This window comes from Chrysemys picta, chromosome 6, assembly GCF_011386835.1.
Source record: "Chrysemys picta bellii isolate R12L10 chromosome 6, ASM1138683v2, whole genome shotgun sequence".
Classification (NCBI taxonomy): Eukaryota; Metazoa; Chordata; order Testudines; family Emydidae; genus Chrysemys; species Chrysemys picta.
Window position 1 is genome coordinate 27,402,696 of NC_088796.1, and position 19,101 is coordinate 27,421,796.

Sequence of the window (19,101 nt, forward strand, 5' to 3'; positions counted from 1 at the left end):
AGACATAAATAGGGTAAGAAGAATTACAAGATGATGGTTCCTCAAGGAAAATGTCCTCTTTTGTAAGAATGGGGTTCGAGTGCCACGGTTGACTACAGCTGTGGCTAGGGTAGATAAAAATTTAGGATTTTTTTTTTTTTAATAATTTAAAGATCCGATTTAAGCAGAAAAATAACAGGACTTTTTAATTCAATTAAATTTGAAATTGACAACCTATGTTAAGGCCTACATTTTAATGTATTAAAATCATTTAAATAAACAAATATTATGCAGTACATATTTGCTGACAAGTTTTAAAGAAAGTCAAAGCATTGTTGGAAGTCACTGGCTAAAACCTGGAACAAGAGTTTGTTGAGGTGCTAACCCAGATTTTGACAGCAGTAGCCTCTTCTGCCGGTAAACAGAGAGTATTTTCTTCATTGTGGTTTACTCAACTACTTCAGTTCAATTACTAGTTCATTCAGAGCTGTGAAATCAATAGGGAGTTGAAAAAGTAGGAAAGCTTGTTTTCCCTCTTCCAATCTATGAATTAAAAGTAAATATGCGAGGGTGAGATCTACTGGCTCAAAAACCTTGAAGGACATGGGGACCAGAAATAATCAGTTCAGTTCACTAACTATAGAGAATACTTCCTTAGTTTTAAATGCAAAACATGTTTTGATAAGGAAAAAAAACAGCATATTAAAAAGTTTATATATCGAGCACATGTAAGACGGTTATATAAAACAATTAAAATGCTGTTTTGTGCATTTTTAATTGAATTTATCTAAATACCACTTGACACAAGTCAAACAAAATAACTTATCTAGTAAATAAGAAATGCATCATCCACCATTTTGTAACTAATGAAAAATATAAAAATTAAGAATCTGAATAAATATAAACTGCTTATATAAATACATATAGATATAAGATATAAGATAAGATATCCTCCTATTTTGCATAAAGGAGCTCCAAATTTAGTGTAAAAGTTATATGTTGTTGCAAATGAATATGCTTTAATGGTTACCAACTAAAGAGATTCAAACTTTCTTTAGGAAAATAACTAAAAAGTACAAATGCAAAAGAATTAAAAAAATTTAAAATTAAGGTTTCCTGCGTACTGATTTTAATCAGTCCACCTCACTGTGATAGTATGGGAGGTGGTCATCTCAGACAGGTCCCAATTATTTAAGGTTTTATAACTCTGGGTGAAGAAGTGTTGGCTTTGAAACTAAAGGCATGTCTACACTTGCCATTTAAAGTGGAAAAAGTCCCTTTTTTGCGCAAAAACCATGGGAGCACCTACACTTGCCAATGACTTTTTGCGATGAAACTCAGAAGTTTCACCGCAGAAAGAAAACCACCTCCACAAGAGGCATACAACTCTTACTGGTGATGCTTTTGCAGTGATGTGCAAGTGAAGACACATTTGTCCTATTTACATAGCTTTTAGCCTCTGCAGCATATCCCACAGTGCCTAGGTGACCACTCTGGCCAGCAGCTCTGCTGCTTGGTAAACAGACATCCACCCCACACCCTGTAAAGCCCCAGTAACTTTGAAACGCCTCTTCCTGTTTTCTTGGCAAGTGCTCACTTATCTAGCCAGGTAACAATGCCTGCTCCAATCCCCTGCTTGGAGCAATGCTGAGCTACTGGAGCTGATCAGTGTTTGGGGAGAGGAGGCTGTGCAGGGCCCCAGGATGCCCCGCGATCACCCCTACCCCCCTTCCCATAACACCCATCATCAAAATGGAGAGAGCTGTACTGTGGGATAGCTGCCCTCAGTGCTCTGCTCTCATCAGCGATAGAAGTGCTGCAAATGTAAACACACTCTGATGCCAGTGGAAGTGAGTGAGTACACAAACCAGCGCTTTTCTTTCACCGCTTCACTATCACCGTTGAAACTGACAGCACAAAAACTCCGCAAGTGTAGACATAGCCTAAGAAGCAGCCAATGCAGATCACAGAGCACAGGTGTCATGTGTCGCCAAGTGAAATACATCACATTATAAGAGCTGCCGCATTCTCCCAACAAACTCAGTTTCCATTCCAGGTAGATTTAGGTATAGCTCCAAGCAGAGTGCCTTGTGACAGTCTAATCCTGATGTAACCAAGGTATACGTTACGGTAGCCTATTAATAGTTCTAATGGACAAGCCTTGAGGATGGTAGAAAGTGCTTTGGTTTTAGGCTTCTTCTGGAATTCCCTTTGGCATCTCTTGTAAAATATGCAAAATTTCAATGTGGTTTTACCCTGAATGTAAAAAAAAAAAAAAAAAAAAAAAAAAGCTCCCACGAGCTGACCTCATTGCAGATCATACAATGCAGCAATTGGATTCCAAGCAAGAATTAATTCATGGACGTCCTATGGTTTTTGTTATACAGGAGGTAAGACTAGATGACTACAACGATCCCTTCTGGCCTTAAACTCTATGGGCTTGATTTGGGTATTTCGAATACTGTGTTGGGTGTTCCAACCATTATCTCCCATTTCAATACAGGTGCTATTCTACATCTAGCTTAGCTATCTAGTTTGGAATTTAATCCCTATTGACTTTTATGATCATATGAATGGGGTCAGCATTTAATGTGACCTCCCTTTTCAATCAGGGTTCCATGTAACTCACAAAATGCTATTATCAAAACTATTAGAAAGGATTCTTAAATTCTCAGACCCCTTCTCACATTCTAGCTGTTTCTTCTGCCTGGAGGCCACCAGGGTTCAGGACTGAGCTCTGACAGGGTGGAGTTGGCAGCGGCCACGACATCCCCTGAAGTACAAAACAATGATTGAGGTCAACATCTGTTACTTATTCTTAGCCAGAAACAGAAGAGAAACTCGTCACCTGAACTCTTTCAGGGGGGTATGCAGTAAATTAACATAGTATACCTCACTCAACCCTTCTGGCAAGTGTTAATTTTACCGGGAGAGAGGTACGAGGACTGAGGTAAACTCACCTAGGAAGGTGGCTCATTACTGCATCCAGATACAAGAGGAGAGGAGCTACGATGAGCATTCCTGACGTAGTACCATCCAAGCCTCTGGCTGGATGTAAACTTTATGTTCTTTGTTAACATAAGCCAAAATCCAAAGAGAGTTTTTTTGACTTACACAACATGGGGACTTTGGGAGGAGGTTGGGTAAAAATCCTGATCATAAAGTGCATTACTATGACTTTGTTGTGCAGTAGCTCTCAAGAGCCCCCCGTCAGATTGGAACCATATTGCATTACGCAGTGTAAAACCATAATAAAAGAAAATCTCTTGCATTTTGGGAATGCTAGGCAGCTCTTACATAGCATCTCAGCAATGGACAGTGCCCAGAGGATATGCCCAGAAAGCTACACCAGCTTCACGTGAAGCAACGCACTCTGGGATGTCTTATCACACAGATAGCTGGGAGGAAGGAAGGCCAGCCAAGTGATGACAGACATAGTTGGGGACCTTGACTGCTTTATGAACACTGGTTCAAAGCTAGTTACTCAAAGACAACGAGGTGCCAGCCTAGGCCTCTTGCCGGGGCAAAGCACAGTTAACTGCCATGTCTTTAACCATATGTTTGAGAGCCATTTTAGCCAAATAATTGTAAGTTAAAACTTGTTCTAAACAGGTTGTTACCAATTAAATGTATTATAAATAATGAGACCCCCTTGGAAATAGAAATGGATAATTATTATTTTTCTTAATCAGATATTTCAGGTTATTTCAACAGTTTTTTTTTTTTTAATATTTAGTTCTCTCTGAATGATAAAAAGTTAGTCTTTTTAAAAAAAAAAAAAAAAAATCAAAACAATATTTTAAATAGTTAAAATATTAACTGCATCAGTGGAGATGAGCCGCTGTAGCGCTGGTATTGAAGACACTATGCGGATGGGAAAGAACTCTCCCATCTGCATAACAAATCCACCTCTGTGAGCAATTGTAGCTATGTCGTTGGGAGAATCTCTCCCACTGACATAGCGCTGTATGCACCAGCACTTAGGTCGGTGTAACTTACGTCACAAGAGCGATGGCTCTCAACTTGCAGGTACTCTACAAGGAAGAATTCACACTGGGAGGAAAATGGTATATCGTCAGCCTCACTGCTAGCTCTTCCTCAGCCTGCACATGTGGGGGTCCTAGCCAAACAAGGCATCCTGACCCTGGAGGCTTCTATCCAGGTCCTGGTCTTGACTTGCACAGAACGCAGTTGCATGTTCCTGCCAAGAAAAGTCAGGCAGGGGGGACCATCCAGCATGAGAGGAGTCTGTTGGTGGAGTTACTCAGGAAGCAGGTACGAGGGCTACAGGAGGAGGTGGGTCATCTATGTCACATCTGGGAGCGACATCGATGAAATGCATACAGAAATGCCCAGATTGGTGGATGCTAGCCAATTAAAGAAGACTATAGCAGCATCAGAGAAGGAAGCAGAACTAGCTGCTCTACTGGGGGGCAACTGGCAGCTTGCCATCTCGGGCAGTAGATAGTGCTCCATCCCCCACCCGAGACCACATCCAGGTCAAGAACTAGTATGCTGTATTGGCAACAGGAGGAGAGAATAAGACCCTAATGACTGAGAAAGAGGAGCAACCTGCCCTTAAGGCTGGGAGACTCACAGCCACCACACCCAGGAGGAGATATAGGGTGATGGTGTCCAGGGACTCGCTTCGGAGGAGGACAGAGACATCTATCTGCTGATCTTATGGCCCAGGGTCCTGCCTGGAATCTGCACCTAAGACATCATAGAAAGGTTGCAGAGACTCAGCTGTCCCACTGACCGCTACCCCACACTGCTCATCCATGTGGGCATTAATGATATTGACAAGTATAATCCTGAGCAGATCTGCAGTGACTCCAGGGCTCTGGGAGCGAAGGTGAAAGAGTCAGGGGTGCAGGTGGTGTTCTCAGCCATCCTCCTGGATCAAGGTAAGGGCCCCTGCTGGGACACATCTATCCTAGAGATGAATGCCTGGTTGCACAGATGGTGTTGATGGGCAGGCTTTGGCTTCCTTGACCACAGGATGTTGTTCCAGGGAAGAGAACTGCTGGGAAGAGATGGAGTTCCCCATGACAAAGTGGAAGAGCATCTTTGGTCACTGACTTGCCAACCTAGCGAGGAGGGCTTTAAACTATGGGCTTGTCTACACATAAACTGCTGCAGCAGCACAGCTGCGCCACTGCAGTGGTTCAGTGAAGACACTACCTACAATGATGGGAGAGGTTCTCCCATTGGCACAGGTAATCCTTCTCCCTGAGAAGATACTCTGTGGGTTAGGATGGTTTAACTGCTTCACTTAGCGTGTGGATTTTTCACACCTCTGAGTGACATAGTTATACTGACCTGATTTCCTAGTGTAGACCTGTCCTAAATAAAAAGGAGGTAGGGATCAGACGGCTAGATGTTGGGGGTTGGAGGGAATGGAAAATTACAATACGGTCACAGGAACAAGAATGAAAATGGTGGGGAAAGTCTGCCAATTTCTTAGATGTCTATACACAAATGCAAGCAGTATGGGGAACAGACAGGAAAAACCGAAAGTATTAGTACATAAGCTACATTATGAATTATGACACCATTGAGACTTGGTGGGTTACATCTCATGTCTGGAATTATTGTATAGAGGGCTATAACTTGTTCACAAAGGAAAGGCGGGGGAGGGGGGAAGGAGGAGGTGTTGCATCACACAGGCACCAACTTTTCAATGTGCCGGGGAGTATTCGGCCCCTGGCTCTGCCCAGGCCCCATCCCCACTCCACCCCTTCCTCCAAGGCCTGCCCCGCCTCTTCCCACCCATTCCACCCCTCCCCCAGCATTCCACGCCCTCACTACGCCCTCCCAAAGCCTCCCGCATGCCACAAAACAGCTGATTGCGGCAGGCAGAAGGGTTGGGGAGGTGCTGTTCAGTGGGGCCTGCAGGCGGGCAGCAAACACTGGGGGATAGGAGGGGTGCTGCCGATGGGTGCTGAGCACCCACCATTTTTCCCCCCTGGGTGCTCCAACCCCAGAGCATCCACGGAGTTGGCGCCTATGGTACATCATACTAATGTTCTGAGGTCCCAAAGGAAGTGAGAGGCAGACCAGCTGAAAGTCTCTGGGTAAAGATAAAAGGGAAAACATAGGGATTAAATCATGGTAGCAGTCTACTACAGACCACCAAATCAGGAGGAGGTGGAGGATGAGACATTTTTAGAACAAATAGAAATATCCAACACACTAAGCCTGGTAGTAATGGGGGACTAACTACCCAGATATCTGTTAGAAAAGTAATACAGCAAAACACAAGATGTCCAATAAGTTCTTGGAATGTATTGGGGATATCTTTTTGTTTCAGAAAGCGGAGGAAGTAACTAGGGGGGCAGCCATTTTAAACTTCATTATGACTATGAGAGAGTAATTGGTTGTGAAACTGAGGGTTGAAGGCAATTTGGCATCAACAATCTAAGGAAAGCAATTTTAAGGAAAAGAAGGAGTGAGCAGCAGAACAAGGACAATGGACTTGAAAACAAAGTCTGTATTTTATGTTTTTAACAAACTTAGAACTGGTAAGTAAGATCCCATGGGAAGAAAATCTAGGGGGAAAGGGAGAGTATGCAGAGCCAAAAATCAGAAAGGCTAGCAATAAGAAGTTCTATAAATACATTAGGAAAAGGAGAAAGATGAAGCAAAGTGTAAGTCCACTACTTAGTGGGGAAGGAGAGCTCATAACGGATGACATCCAGAAAGTTGAGGTGTTTAATGCTTATTTTACTTCAGCCTTCACTAAAGATTAATTGTGACCAGATATTTAAAAGAAAACTACAAGGGGAAGGAACACAAACCAGAATAAGGAAATTACAGGTTAAAGATTATTTAAATAAGGTGGATGTATCCAAGTCAGCAAGGCCAGATTAATTCATCCTAGGTACTTAAACTAGCAGCAGCAATATCAGAATCATTAGCGATTATATTCAAGAGGATAGGTGACGTACCAGATGACTGGAGAAGGGCAAACATAGTACCTATTTTTAGAAAAGGGAACAAAGATGACCTGGGAAACTATAGACTATCCAGCCTAACTTTGATATCTGGAAAGACTCTGAAACAAATGATCAAACAGTTTGTAAGCACCTAGAGGAGAACAGAATTATAAGGAATAGCCAACATGGATTTGTCAAGAACAAATCATGCCAAACCAACCTATTTTCCTTCTCTGACAAGGTTACTGACCTAGTGGACAGGGGAGGAAGGGTTTCTAGACAGGATAACTTGATTTTAGTAATGCTCTGACATGGTCCTACCTGACAGTCTCGTTAGCAAACTAGAAAAATGTTGTCTAGATGAAATTTCTATAAAGCGGTTGCATAACTGGTTGAAAGACCATACTCAAAGAGTAGTTATCAATGGCTCATTGTCAAACTGGGAGGACATACCTAGTGGGGTCCCAGAGAGATCAGTCTAGGTCTGGAACTATATAATTTTTTCTTTAATGACTCGGACAAAACATGCTTACAAAAAATCAGCAGATGCCCCTGAGTTAAGAGGGACTGCAAAAACTTTGAAGGCCCAGGATTAGAATTCAAAATGACCTTGATAAAGTGGAGAACTGGTCTGAAATCAAAAGATGAAATTAAATAAAGATAAGTGCAAAGTACTGCACTTAAAAAGGAAAAAATGCACAACTACAAAATGGGAAATAACTGGCTAGATCTGGAGGTTATAGTGGATCACAAATTGACTATAAGCTAACAATGTGATGCAGTTGCAAAAAAAGGCTAACATCATTCTGGAGTGCATTAACAGGAGTTGCACATCTAAGACAATGGAGGTAATTTTCCCACTCTATTTGGCACTGGTAAGGCCTCAGCTGGAGTACTGTATCCAGTGTCCACTTTAGCAAAGCTGTGGACAAACTGGAGAGAGTCCAGGGGAGAACAACAAATATGATAAAAGGTTTAGAAACCCAATCTATGAGGACAGGTTAAAAAATTGAGCATTTATAGTTTTAAGAAAAGGAGACAGAGGGGACACCTGGTAAGGGTCTTCAAACATGTTAAGGGCTGTTATAAAGAGGGCAGTGATCAACTGTTCTCCATATCCTCTGAAGAGAGGACAAGAATTGATCAGCATAGTTTAGAGGAAGAGAGACTCAGGGTAGATGTTAGGAAAAACTTTCTAGCTATAAAGGATAGTTAAATCACTGGGAATACGTTTCCAAGGGAGGTTCTGGAATTCCCATCATTGAAGGTTTAAGAATAGGTTAAGCCAACACCTGTCATGGATCGTCTAGATACACTTGGTCCTGCCTCATGGGCTGGACTAGATAACCTTTCAAGGTTCCTTCCAGTCCTACATATCTATGATTCTATGAAGGGCCTACAGAAGAGTCAAATACTGTTGCATTTTTAGTGCAAGAAAACATCTTTGGCAAGGAGCACAGAATGGTTTTCACAGTGGTCTGACACGATGCTGCAATCATAGAACTGAAACACCTCCAGAAATAAAAATTGCCAAAGCACAAGGCATTTTCTCCCCATTATATTAGTATCAGATATTCAGTTGCACACACAGCCAGAATGCCTCACTGTTCCAATGGCCCAGAATGGAAAGTGGTGGCCTCAGCTCATTGCCAAATAGAATTGCTAACTGACTTGGATCTTGTCTGTGAATCTTACTAGTCAATATGAATGAATCAGTTAAAATTCTTTTACTACAGTTCCCTTGGATATGTTGTTTTAACTTTTTGCCAGGTTGTTTCACATCCTCAGTCAATGGCAACTTCATATTGGGTTTTTAGTATACATTTTGTTTGAAGTGCATTACAAGAACTAACAGAGGTGTTAAGATCAAATGTACTGAAATCAATTAGATGTTGTATGCTCTCTCTATTAAGTGCATGTACAACATGTGAAACCTGAATGTACAGAGTCACAAAGAGTTTCTGGCCATACGAAGCAACCATGCAAGTGTTTCACTTTATACACAAGTAGCCACTCCAACTTCAGCAGTACCAATCATGAATGTGTTTGCAGCATTGGGAACTTAATGGCTCATTTTGTTCACAGAACTTACCCACCACAAGTAGCAATCTACATTATATGTGTGGTAGCCAGCATTAAAAACAAAATACCACAAAACCTCTTTAATTTTTTATTAGACAGGTGCAAAAAAGTATGAGAACTTTGTTTTTCCAGAACTAAAAAGCATAATTGATCTTGGTGACATTTTATTTTGTAAGTACGTTATGTATGGCCTGAGACATGGTATGTCAAATTCCAGCCTAAAGGTAAGTAGAACTGCTTTATTACTAACTTCTCAAAACAGGGGTCATAGCAAAAATTACCCCCCCCCTTTTTTTTTTTAAATTACTATGTAAACCTGGAGCTACTCTGTTTCTCTGATACAATTACACATGAAATGGAAAACCTTATAGCTGTTGCTATAATTCCTGAAATATTTTTCTAACCAGTATCCTATTTCCATTATAGTGCACAGTCTATTTTGACACTCTGCTTCCATCACTTCCCCACCACCCTACCTCCTTGTGAACATGCAGCTATTCACAGCATCAACATTAAGATCTTCTGAAGCAAAACATTTATATTACAAGCATCAACTCAATGCAATCAGGTTTATATACAAAATGCAACCCTCATTCTCTTCCACAGATCAAGAACTTTAGATAAGAATATCTCCGCCTTTAAACTTGGGGGAAAATATCAATGCTGCCAGCAGGGCAATTTGTTTCCCAACAGTCAGAGAAAAACCCCAAAAACAGATAAAAATATACACTAGTTCTCAACAATGGAAGTTTAACAATGTGTTAGCTAGGCAGTGGTTTTGTATTTGCCTAGCACATGGCTTATTAATGTTACTCCTGGGGGAATTCTGCACCACTGCATGTCCGCAGAACTCATGTCTCCCACTGATTTCTTTGCACCCCTGCACAAAAATGACTTTCTGACAGGGAAGCTGCAAGAGCAGTCACACACCACTCCCTAGCTGCCTAGGTACGTCGTTTCAGGCATCCGGAGCAGACAGCGGAGCGGTAAATCACAGCAGGGCTGGGGATGCCCCAGCCAATGGCTCCTACCTTAAGCCAGGATCAGCTGCTAGTCCCAGCTGGGCTGGAGGCAGCAGGAGAGGACAAGACTTCCTCTTCCCCTGCAAAGAGTGGCTGGGGCTGTGTCAGACCCACCCCAGAAACCTTCCCCAGCTGCAGGAAGCTCAGCATCCTCCCCTGCTTCCTGACCCCATCATTCCTCAGCTGTACAGGGAGCTGCTCCCCCATCCACCCACGCCCCTGGCATCCGGACCTCCCATACCCAAACACCCCCGCCAAGCCTCACCCATACACCCAAACTCCCTCAGCCCTCCAGACCTGAACCTCACCCCATTGAACCTCAACCCCTGCATCTGGAGCCCCCTGCACCCAGAATCCCTGCCTCTGAACTCCCACCCCTACTCCCAGACCACCCTCCACTGGGCTACCTGCACTCAAACCCACCCCATGATGAGTCCTACCCCCCTGCACCATCCTGAGTTCCCACATCCTGACCCCACACCACTGACCCCTAATTAGCTTCAACAGGTCTACCCCCCCAAGCCCCACTCCCCTAGCACCCAGTCCCCCCTGCTGAGACCCCCACACCCCTCTGCTGAACCCCAACCACTTTCACCTGGAAGCCCCTGCAGAGTCCCGTTGCCCCTGCACCTGGAACCCCCCCCAAGCCTCTGTGCATCTAGATCGCCCACACACCTAGACCCCACCCCCCCACTGAGCTGCCTGTACCCGGATTGTCCCACACAGAATCCTCTCACCCCACACCTGAATCCCCCCACATTTGCATCCTGCCTGGTTGAGCCTGCCTGCCCCACACATGGTGTGCCTGGCACAGAGGGGCAGGGCCCCAGCGCATTTCTGGGGTAGGCCCAGGCCTTGTGCTGTGTCAGGGTCGGGTGTAGCCTCATCACCGAGTCTGGGGTGGGGGGTGAGGAGGCTGCAGGATGATCGCCAACCTTTGTGCAGCCAGTGGCCTGTGCTCCCCAATGCCATGCTGGAGCCTCTGCATTTATTAATAGACAAATAAAACTTGCAGAATTTTAAAATATTGTGCGCAGAATTTTTAAATTTTTTTGGCTCATAATGCCTTCAGGAGTATTAATGTGTAGCAAGTGTCTTTGTAGCATCGTAATATTTTGCCACAGAAAAGAACGTATGTTTATCAAGAGCCAGTCAGTAAACTTTGAAACAAATTAACACATACAGTAATTACGAGATGAAGTGTTTTTTTAAGTTCTAATATGGTGACAGGAAGTCCAGAATAAATATGTCTTAAGTAGGGTGTCAAACGATAAAAAAAAAAAAAATTAATTGCAATTAATCACAAGATTAAAAATATTGTCACAATTAATCACAATTTTAATCGCACTGTCTAATAATAATCCAATACCATTTATTTAAATATTTTTGTGGGGGGAGCGCACTGTCTCTTTAAGCAGAGTATTCAGGAGCCTGAACACTTTTTCAGCCAGCAGCAGCTGCTATTGGTAGCACTCACTCCCGCGCCAGCAGCAGACAGGTTCCCCCTTTCCCCGACCCCAGCTCAGCAGTGACTGGGAACATGGACGGGGCCCCCTCCCCAGCTCTGCGCAGCAGACAGGAAGCGGGCTCCTGGTCTGCAGCAGCTTGGCCAGGGATGGCTCCATGGGGCGCAGGGGGAGAGGAGACAGGGAGCAGCAGTAGAGCAGGGTGGCAAGAGGATGGGCACCCATGCCCCAGAGGCACGCAGCAGCACCCCCTGAGCACAGCACCCTGGTGTGTGATTAATGCTCATTAAAAAAACACATTAATGTGTTCTGAGTTAATCACATGCGAAACTGCAATTGACAGCCCTAATTATTTTTTATTAGAAATATTTGCATTTTAAAAAAGAAAATCTTCAAGTAGAAGCATGAAGGGGCATAAAAATGTTTATTATATCTGGCACATAATTATCTTGCAACTCCGGCTACAACCGTGCCAAGAGAACGCCTGTTCTCACTTTCAGGTGATGTTGTAAATAAAAAGCTGGCAGCATTATCTCCCATAAATGTAAACAAACTTGTTTGTCTTAGCAATTGGCTGAACAAGTAGCAGGACTGAGTGGACTTGTAGGCTCCAAAGTTTTATATTATTTTGTTTTTGAGTGCAGTTATGTAAAAATAAAAATTAAAACAAAAAAATTCTACATTTGTAAATTGCACTTTCACGATAAAGAGATTGAACCACAGTACTTATCTAAGGTGAATTGAAAAATACTATTTCTTTTATTTTTACAGTGCAAATATTTGTAATCAAAAATAAATATAAAGTGAGCACTATTCACTTTGTGTTATGTGTTGTAATTGAAATCAACATTTGAAAATGTAAAAAAAATCCAAAAATATTTATAATACATTTAAATTGGTATTCTATTATTGTTTAACACTGTGATTAATCATAATTAATTTTTTTAATCTAGTTAGTTTGTTTTGCATTAATCACTTGAGTTAATTATAAATGGACAGCCCTTGTCTTAAGCACTGCAACTGATCATACTAGAACAAACCAGGTACATATGGGAAGAGATGGCTATATGATCTATCACAGCCACAAAATCATTCATTAGAAAATGCTGAAGCAATTCCAAGCACTATCTGATATACAACACTGCTAAAATGAGGTGGATCTGCAGGTTGATTTAGGGTGAGATTTGGGCTGGAGGGAGTAATGAGGGAGCCTCTGGAAAGGCAACTGGAGTTTAGAGTACTCATCCAAAGAAGTGGGCTGCAGTCCACGAAAGCTTATGCTCCAATAAATTTGTTAGTCTCTAAGGTGCCACAAGTACTCCTGTTCTTTTTGTCTAAATTAATAGAACTGTCCAACCCCCAAAAGCTATAAACAGCCCCATCTGCAGCCAGTAAATAATGACCCTGAAGAAAGGCCTCTAAAAAACAACTACAGAGGAAGGAGGTAAACGTACATCTACCAATAACCCATCAGGTCCCGTCCGTCCCCGACACAAATAGAGGTGGCGGAGAAGAGCGCTACATACCTAGCAATACCCCACCCCAGACCCCGCCCCTTCACTGCAACAGCTGTCCAGACTGTAAGACTGAAAATAGCATCCCTGTGTGACTGCAGTTTGGTTACACACCGAAGCACAAACTGATCCCCTGACTAGAAGTCTAGCGCCCCCCGCCCCCGACAGTACCAACCAGGACTGCGGACTAGCCGGAGCTCCGCTCTCACCTGGGACGCCATCACTATGGCAAGGCCCCTCCTTCCCACACCTCCCCTGGCTTTGGCGGACCCCCGGGACGCACCCAAGCCCCTCGCCCAGGGGCGGGGCGGGACATACCTCCCCAGCCCAAGCCCCTCTCCCCTGGCCCCGCCTTTGAGGCAGGGTTTCACCCACCTCCCATGGGGTAGGGATGGAGCTGGACTCCTAGCGCACCAGCGATCCCCCAGCCCGGCCTCCCCAGGGCCCGGCCCAGCCCACCCCCGGCACGGGGCGCCCCCCGGCCCCGCTTACCTCGGCTGAGATCAAGCGGGACGTTCTCCTCGCCGCTGTCATTCCGACCTGTGTGGGGGGGAGAAGCGGAGAGCCCGTTAGCCTGGGCGGGGAGGGAGTGATGGGGCCGGGGGAGCAGCAGCGGCGCCTCCCGCCGGGCCTAGCCGGGCTCCTTACCTCGGATGCGGAGGTGCCTCAGCGAGCGGGCGCGGAGGCTCACCGCCATGTTTACGGCCCCGCAGTCACAACACCGGAAACCTCGCCCTCTCTCGCGAGGAGACCGAGCCGCCGCCGACTCCCGCGGCCCCCGCCGGCCTGTCGCGAGGGGGCGCGGGAACGCGCGGCGGCGAGGAGCGGGGTGGGCGGTGGGGCCTGGCGCCGGTGAATGACCCCGGCGTGCCAGAGGGGCCTTGGCTAAACTCCCCCTGCGCTCCCCTGCCCCGCCTTTAGAGAGGAGGCGGGCAGGACACCCACACATCGCCCCGCCCCGGCTAGGGGGCTTTCCCTCAGCACCCTCCAGGGGGCGTTTTCCTCCATTCGCTGCCCCCTTTTCCCATCAGGGCAGGGGGGGTGTCTTCACCCTCTGCACATTGGCATCATTTACCCGTGAAGGCAGCCGCCTTCAGTGATGTGGGGCTCCCTGGCCCCCCAGCTTTGCCAGCAGGGTTGGGGGCCTCTTTGTAGCGCCTAGCTCGCTCCCAAACCTTTGTGTGCTGTCTGCTCCCCTCCCTCCTCCAGCCACTTCAGTCTTTCACAACGTTGCAAACCCCCAGCATTCAAAAATCCTGAGATTTGACTTAAAATGGTGAGGGTTTTTTTATATAAATGTTTGGGGGGGTTAAGTGCTTTTTGGGGTGATTTGTCTACTGGGTACACTTGAAACACATGTTCACGCTCCTCTGCAACCATGAGGGCTGGCAGCTCTTTTTCCTTTTTCTTTCTTTTTTTAAATTGGGAGCTGGAATTCTCACTGAATTCCAGGAGCTAGGGCTTTAAAAACACCTACTGTCCCCAGCCTCACAACAAAAATCACAACAATTGGTAAAAGTCAGTATTGCCAACAAGTCACTAGACTGGATTGCTGCTGTTTAAAATACTTTCGCAGCCTTGTAACTTTAACAGACTTCTCCGGCAGCTTTACCTCTGACCTGCTAAGTGGTGAAAATGAAAGTGTTGATGAAAAGGCCCAAAATGGAAGATTCAAAGAAACAGTTTAGAAAACTCCAGATGGCCCCGGTCTACTTACCCTGTTGTGCTGCCTTCAATCTAATTCTACACCTTTGTAAAATATGTGGCAAAATGCCTTCTTTTCCGGAGAGCTTGCAGTGCTGGAAGCTAACTTCCTACATAACTGTTCAGCCACCCCATCTAAAGATGTTGCTTGGGTTTGTAAAGTGACATTACTTTTTTGACTCCCATCACAAAAACTCCACACCTTCTATACCCTCATGCCTGCCCTATTCAGGCAAAAGCCTAAATAAGTAGAAGTGCTTTACAGCATGCGCTGAAGGTCAGGAAACTCTGCTTCTGAAGGATCACAGATGAAGCAAGTTCTCAATGGATGGCTCTACACATAAGAACACCAATGTCCTGATATTTCAATCTCTGCTACCTTGAACGTCACAAGTAGGGTTGCCAGTTTTGGTTGGATGTATTCCTGAAGGTTTTATCACATGACATGAACTTTAATTAAAGATTAATATTTAATTCCTAGAGATTCCAGGACAATCCTGGAGGGTTGACAACTCTGGTCTCAAGTGATCTTAATTGCTGTGATCACTAATGGAAAGAAAGCCACACAGCCAGGATAGAAAATCATATGGAGCTGTATAGATCAAGGGGAACACCTTGAATTGCATCTGCAAGCAAATAAGAAGTTAGGACAGTAGCTCAAACTTTTTTACTGGTGACCCCTTTCACAATAGCAAGCCTCTGAGTGCGACCCACCCCCCTTATAAATTAAAAACACTTTTTAATATATTTAACACTATTATAAGTGCTGGCAGCAAAGCAGGGTTTGGGGTGGATGCTGACAGCTTGTGAGCCCCCATGTAATCACCTCGCAACTCCCTAAGGGTTCCCAATCCCCAGTTTGAGAACCCGTGAGTTAGGATAATAACTTTGTGCCCTGCAGCTGATACTACTAACTAAGCAGATTACCAGCCATTGTCCTCTCTCTGAAGTCTACCCGGCACCCCTGGGACAACTGGAAGGCTAGAGGCATCCTGTATTCTGAACTTTGGGAAATTATGGCTATACTTCAATAGCAGGAGAGTCAATATCCATCCTCTCACTGTGCTTCTTTTCATCCTAGCCCTTTTTCCCACTGTACACCTAGAAATCAAAAGAGGCGATCATCCAGGTTTAACAAAATTTAGACAAGGTGCATATCAATAGCATTGCCACACAAAACTTTTCATATTTTACCCTGGTGACAATGCAACTTTGGAGAACCCTAAAATAGAGAGCTCTTGGGTCAATAGACAATGTTCCAATACCTCCCTTTGAGATCATACATAGAAGAATGAAATCACTCAAGCAATCTCATCTACCCCAGGCAGTGTCTGCCAATGATTCAACAGAGCCTTGGTGGCCATACTAAAGCCACTTAAGATTTATTTCAATCTCCAGAGTCCATCAATCTCTATCAGTGGACATGACTTGTTCCTATGAATTTTTGTTTTTTTAATTGACTAATCTCATCCAACAGCAGACCCTGATCCAAAGCTTATTGAAGTCAATGAATGCTTACATGGATTTCAGTAGGCTTTGGGTGGGGCCCATAGGGCCTGGAAAGATTTAATTTAATTTCATATATAAATTATGTGGGACCAAGCTATAAACTGCATTTGTAAGTGATTTTTCTACCACTTTTGCAGGGAGTATAGCAAGATAATGCAATTATTAAAAGAATAATGTCAAGCAGTTTACATCCACAATTTCACTTACCTTAACATTATAATCTGGTAGAAAATATCCTCTATATTTTAAACATTTGACTTTTAAATCCACCTATTTGTGAAAAATAGCTGTTTATTATACAGAAGCAGAGTTTACAAGACTTAGCACACAAGCCACGACATTAAACTATGAACACATAAATTTGAAATAATAGCATGAGTCTCCTCAGGTGAGCTCTGCACTTCTCAAAGTGCAGCTTTACTCTGAAAAGTGTCTATATAAAAATGGCACCTTTTTACTCAATAGATCATCATCCTTTCCTTATTTTTTTTAATCAGATCTTCAACCAGTACTGGCATCTCCTCCTACTAACTTTAGTGACTAAAATGAGTTTTGACTACTGTTTGCAGCATGGCCGCCGGGGGGGGGGGTAAGTGGGGCAATCTTCCCTGGGCCCCACAGGGGCCCCGCAAGTCCTGGCCGAGAATCCCTTTCCTCACCCAGCGGCGGTCCGGGTCTTCGGTGGCGGGGGGCCCTTCAGTGCTGCCGAAGATGCGGAGCGACTGAAGGGCCCCCTGCCGCCGAAATGTCGCTGCTGCCGCCGCAGACTCAGAGCACCACCCGGTAAGTACAAGCTCCCCCGCTTTGCCCCAGGCCCCCTGATCCTCTGGGCTGCCCTGGTTTGCAGAGCCAACACAGCAAAAATTGAATGAGCAACAGGTTGTATTCTACTCACACATCATCAACAGAATTATTTACTGAATTTTAGTCAGTTACACACCTGTGCAAATCAATTGAAGGCAACAAATGGCACAAATGTAACTGAAGGCCTTCAGTACCTTTATTGTAATTGTATAGGATAGAAAGAACCTCAGAACAACTCTCACAGCCCAAGCTGAGCTTGCTGGACCAGCAGATCTTTAAAAAAAAAATCCTTTTGCTTGTAAACTGAGCACTGATATGAAAATTGTCTTGTCTTTACAGGGATTCTGGCAAGCATGTTTGATACAAAAAATATGACTATACCATTAAAATTGACTTCCATCTTCTTTGTTAACTTTTAAAAATTAACTTAATTCTTCTGTAAACCATGGGATTGAGAGCTCTGGATATCAAAGTCTGATATATCCGTAGAACTGGGGCAATGTAGTTCTCACTGACTCATACAGCTTTGTCAATATACCTCACACTTTAGCCTGTAAATGTGAGAGAAGGCGTCAGGGTTACAGTGTCAATTGCACCTTAGACTCTTAGTCCCTCTTGAGTGCACTGTGCACCCCTTAGAGAACTACATTACAACACCTCACTATAGATTGATTGATACAGTACAACCACTCTTAAACTGGCTCTCTTGGCTGCAGCCCCTTGATTTCCAACCATATTAACAACATAGGCCCAACTTGATTTTCGCACCTGTTTTCCTCCAGGAGCCTGTGACAGTATAACTTTGCAGTTACACAGAAATGGCATCTTGAAAACAATGCATTATTTATTCACTCCTCAAAGCTATTAAACACATAGAGCAAAGAGTAAAACCAATAAAAGGCCCACACACTTGGGTCTTTTTTATATCTTTGATCCTAGGTTCAGCCTGAGGAAGGGGATAATCTACTCTAGCCTGGATGAAGCCAAACAGGGGATATTCCTCCTTAGTTCCCCCTGCCTTTGTTTCTTCAAGGAGCTTTATCTTTGCCATTGTTTTGGTTCTTGTTAGGGCTGTCAAGTGATTAAAAAAATTAATTGCGATTAATCACGCTGTTAATAATAGAATACCATTTATTTAAATATTTTTGGATGTTTTTACATTTTCAAATATGTTGGTTTCAATTACAACACAGAATACAAAGTGTACAGTGCTCACTATATATTTATATTTATTTTTATTACAAATATTTGCACTGTAAAAAACAAAAAAAATAGTATTTTTTAATTCACATAATACAAATACTGTAGTGCAATCTCTTTATCATGAAAGTTGAACTTATAAATGTAGAATTAAGTATAAAAAATAACTGCATTAAAAAAAATGTAAAACTTTAGAGCCTACATATCCACTCAGTCCTACTTCAGCCAATCACTCAGACTAACAAGTTTAGTTACAATTTGCAGGAGATAATGTTGCCCGCTTCTTGTTTACAATGTCACTGAAAGTGAGAAAAGACGTTCGCACAGCGCTGTTTGTTGCCGGTGTCACAAGATGTGCTAAAGATTCATATGTCCCTTCAGGCTTCAACCATCATTCCAGAGGCCATGCATCCATACTGATGATGGGTTCTGCTTGATAACAATCCAAAGCAGAGCGAACTGACGCATGTTCATTTTCATCATCTGAGTCAGATGCCACCAGCAGAACGTAGATTTTTGGAGTCAGATGCCATCAGCAGAAGGTAGGTTTGGGTTCTGTAAGCTTCACACCTTGTCCCTCTCAGATTTTGGATAACACTTCCGATTCTTAAATCTTGAGTCGAGAGTGCTGTACCTATTTTTAGAAATCTCACATTGGGACCTTCTTTGCATTTTGTCAGATCTGCTGTGAAAGTGTTCTTAAAACGAACATGTGCTTGGTCATTATCCGAGACTGCTATAACATGAAATATATGGCAGAATGTGGGTAAAACAGAGCAGGAGACATACAGTTCTCCCCCAAAGAGTTCAGTCACAAATTTAATTAACGTATTTTTTTTTAACGAGCATCATCAGCATGGAAGCATGACCTCTGGAATGGTGG

The 19,101-nt window shown here is 43.8% G+C and overlaps 1 protein-coding gene across 5 annotated transcripts in view; it reads right to left on the reverse strand.

Moving 5' to 3' along the window:
- RICTOR (RPTOR independent companion of MTOR complex 2) overlaps window positions 1-13,918 on the reverse strand; it is a 176,302-nt gene extending 162,384 nt beyond the window's left edge. The window contains exons 1-3 of one of the 5 annotated variants that reach the window (XM_065550015.1): window positions 13,819-13,878; window positions 13,650-13,743; window positions 13,494-13,541 (exon numbers count right to left, since the gene is read on the reverse strand). In XM_065550015.1, the coding sequence (XP_065406087.1) occupies window positions 13,494-13,541; window positions 13,650-13,698 (97 nt within the window). In that variant the 5' untranslated portion in view covers window positions 13,699-13,743; window positions 13,819-13,878. Of the gene's footprint in view, window positions 1-13,493; window positions 13,542-13,649 lie in introns of all 5 variants that reach the window. The other 4 variants (XM_065550016.1, XR_010588772.1, XM_065550014.1 and 1 more) reach the window with 4 other exon arrangements.
- Between the last annotated feature and the right edge of the window lie 5,183 nt (window positions 13,919-19,101).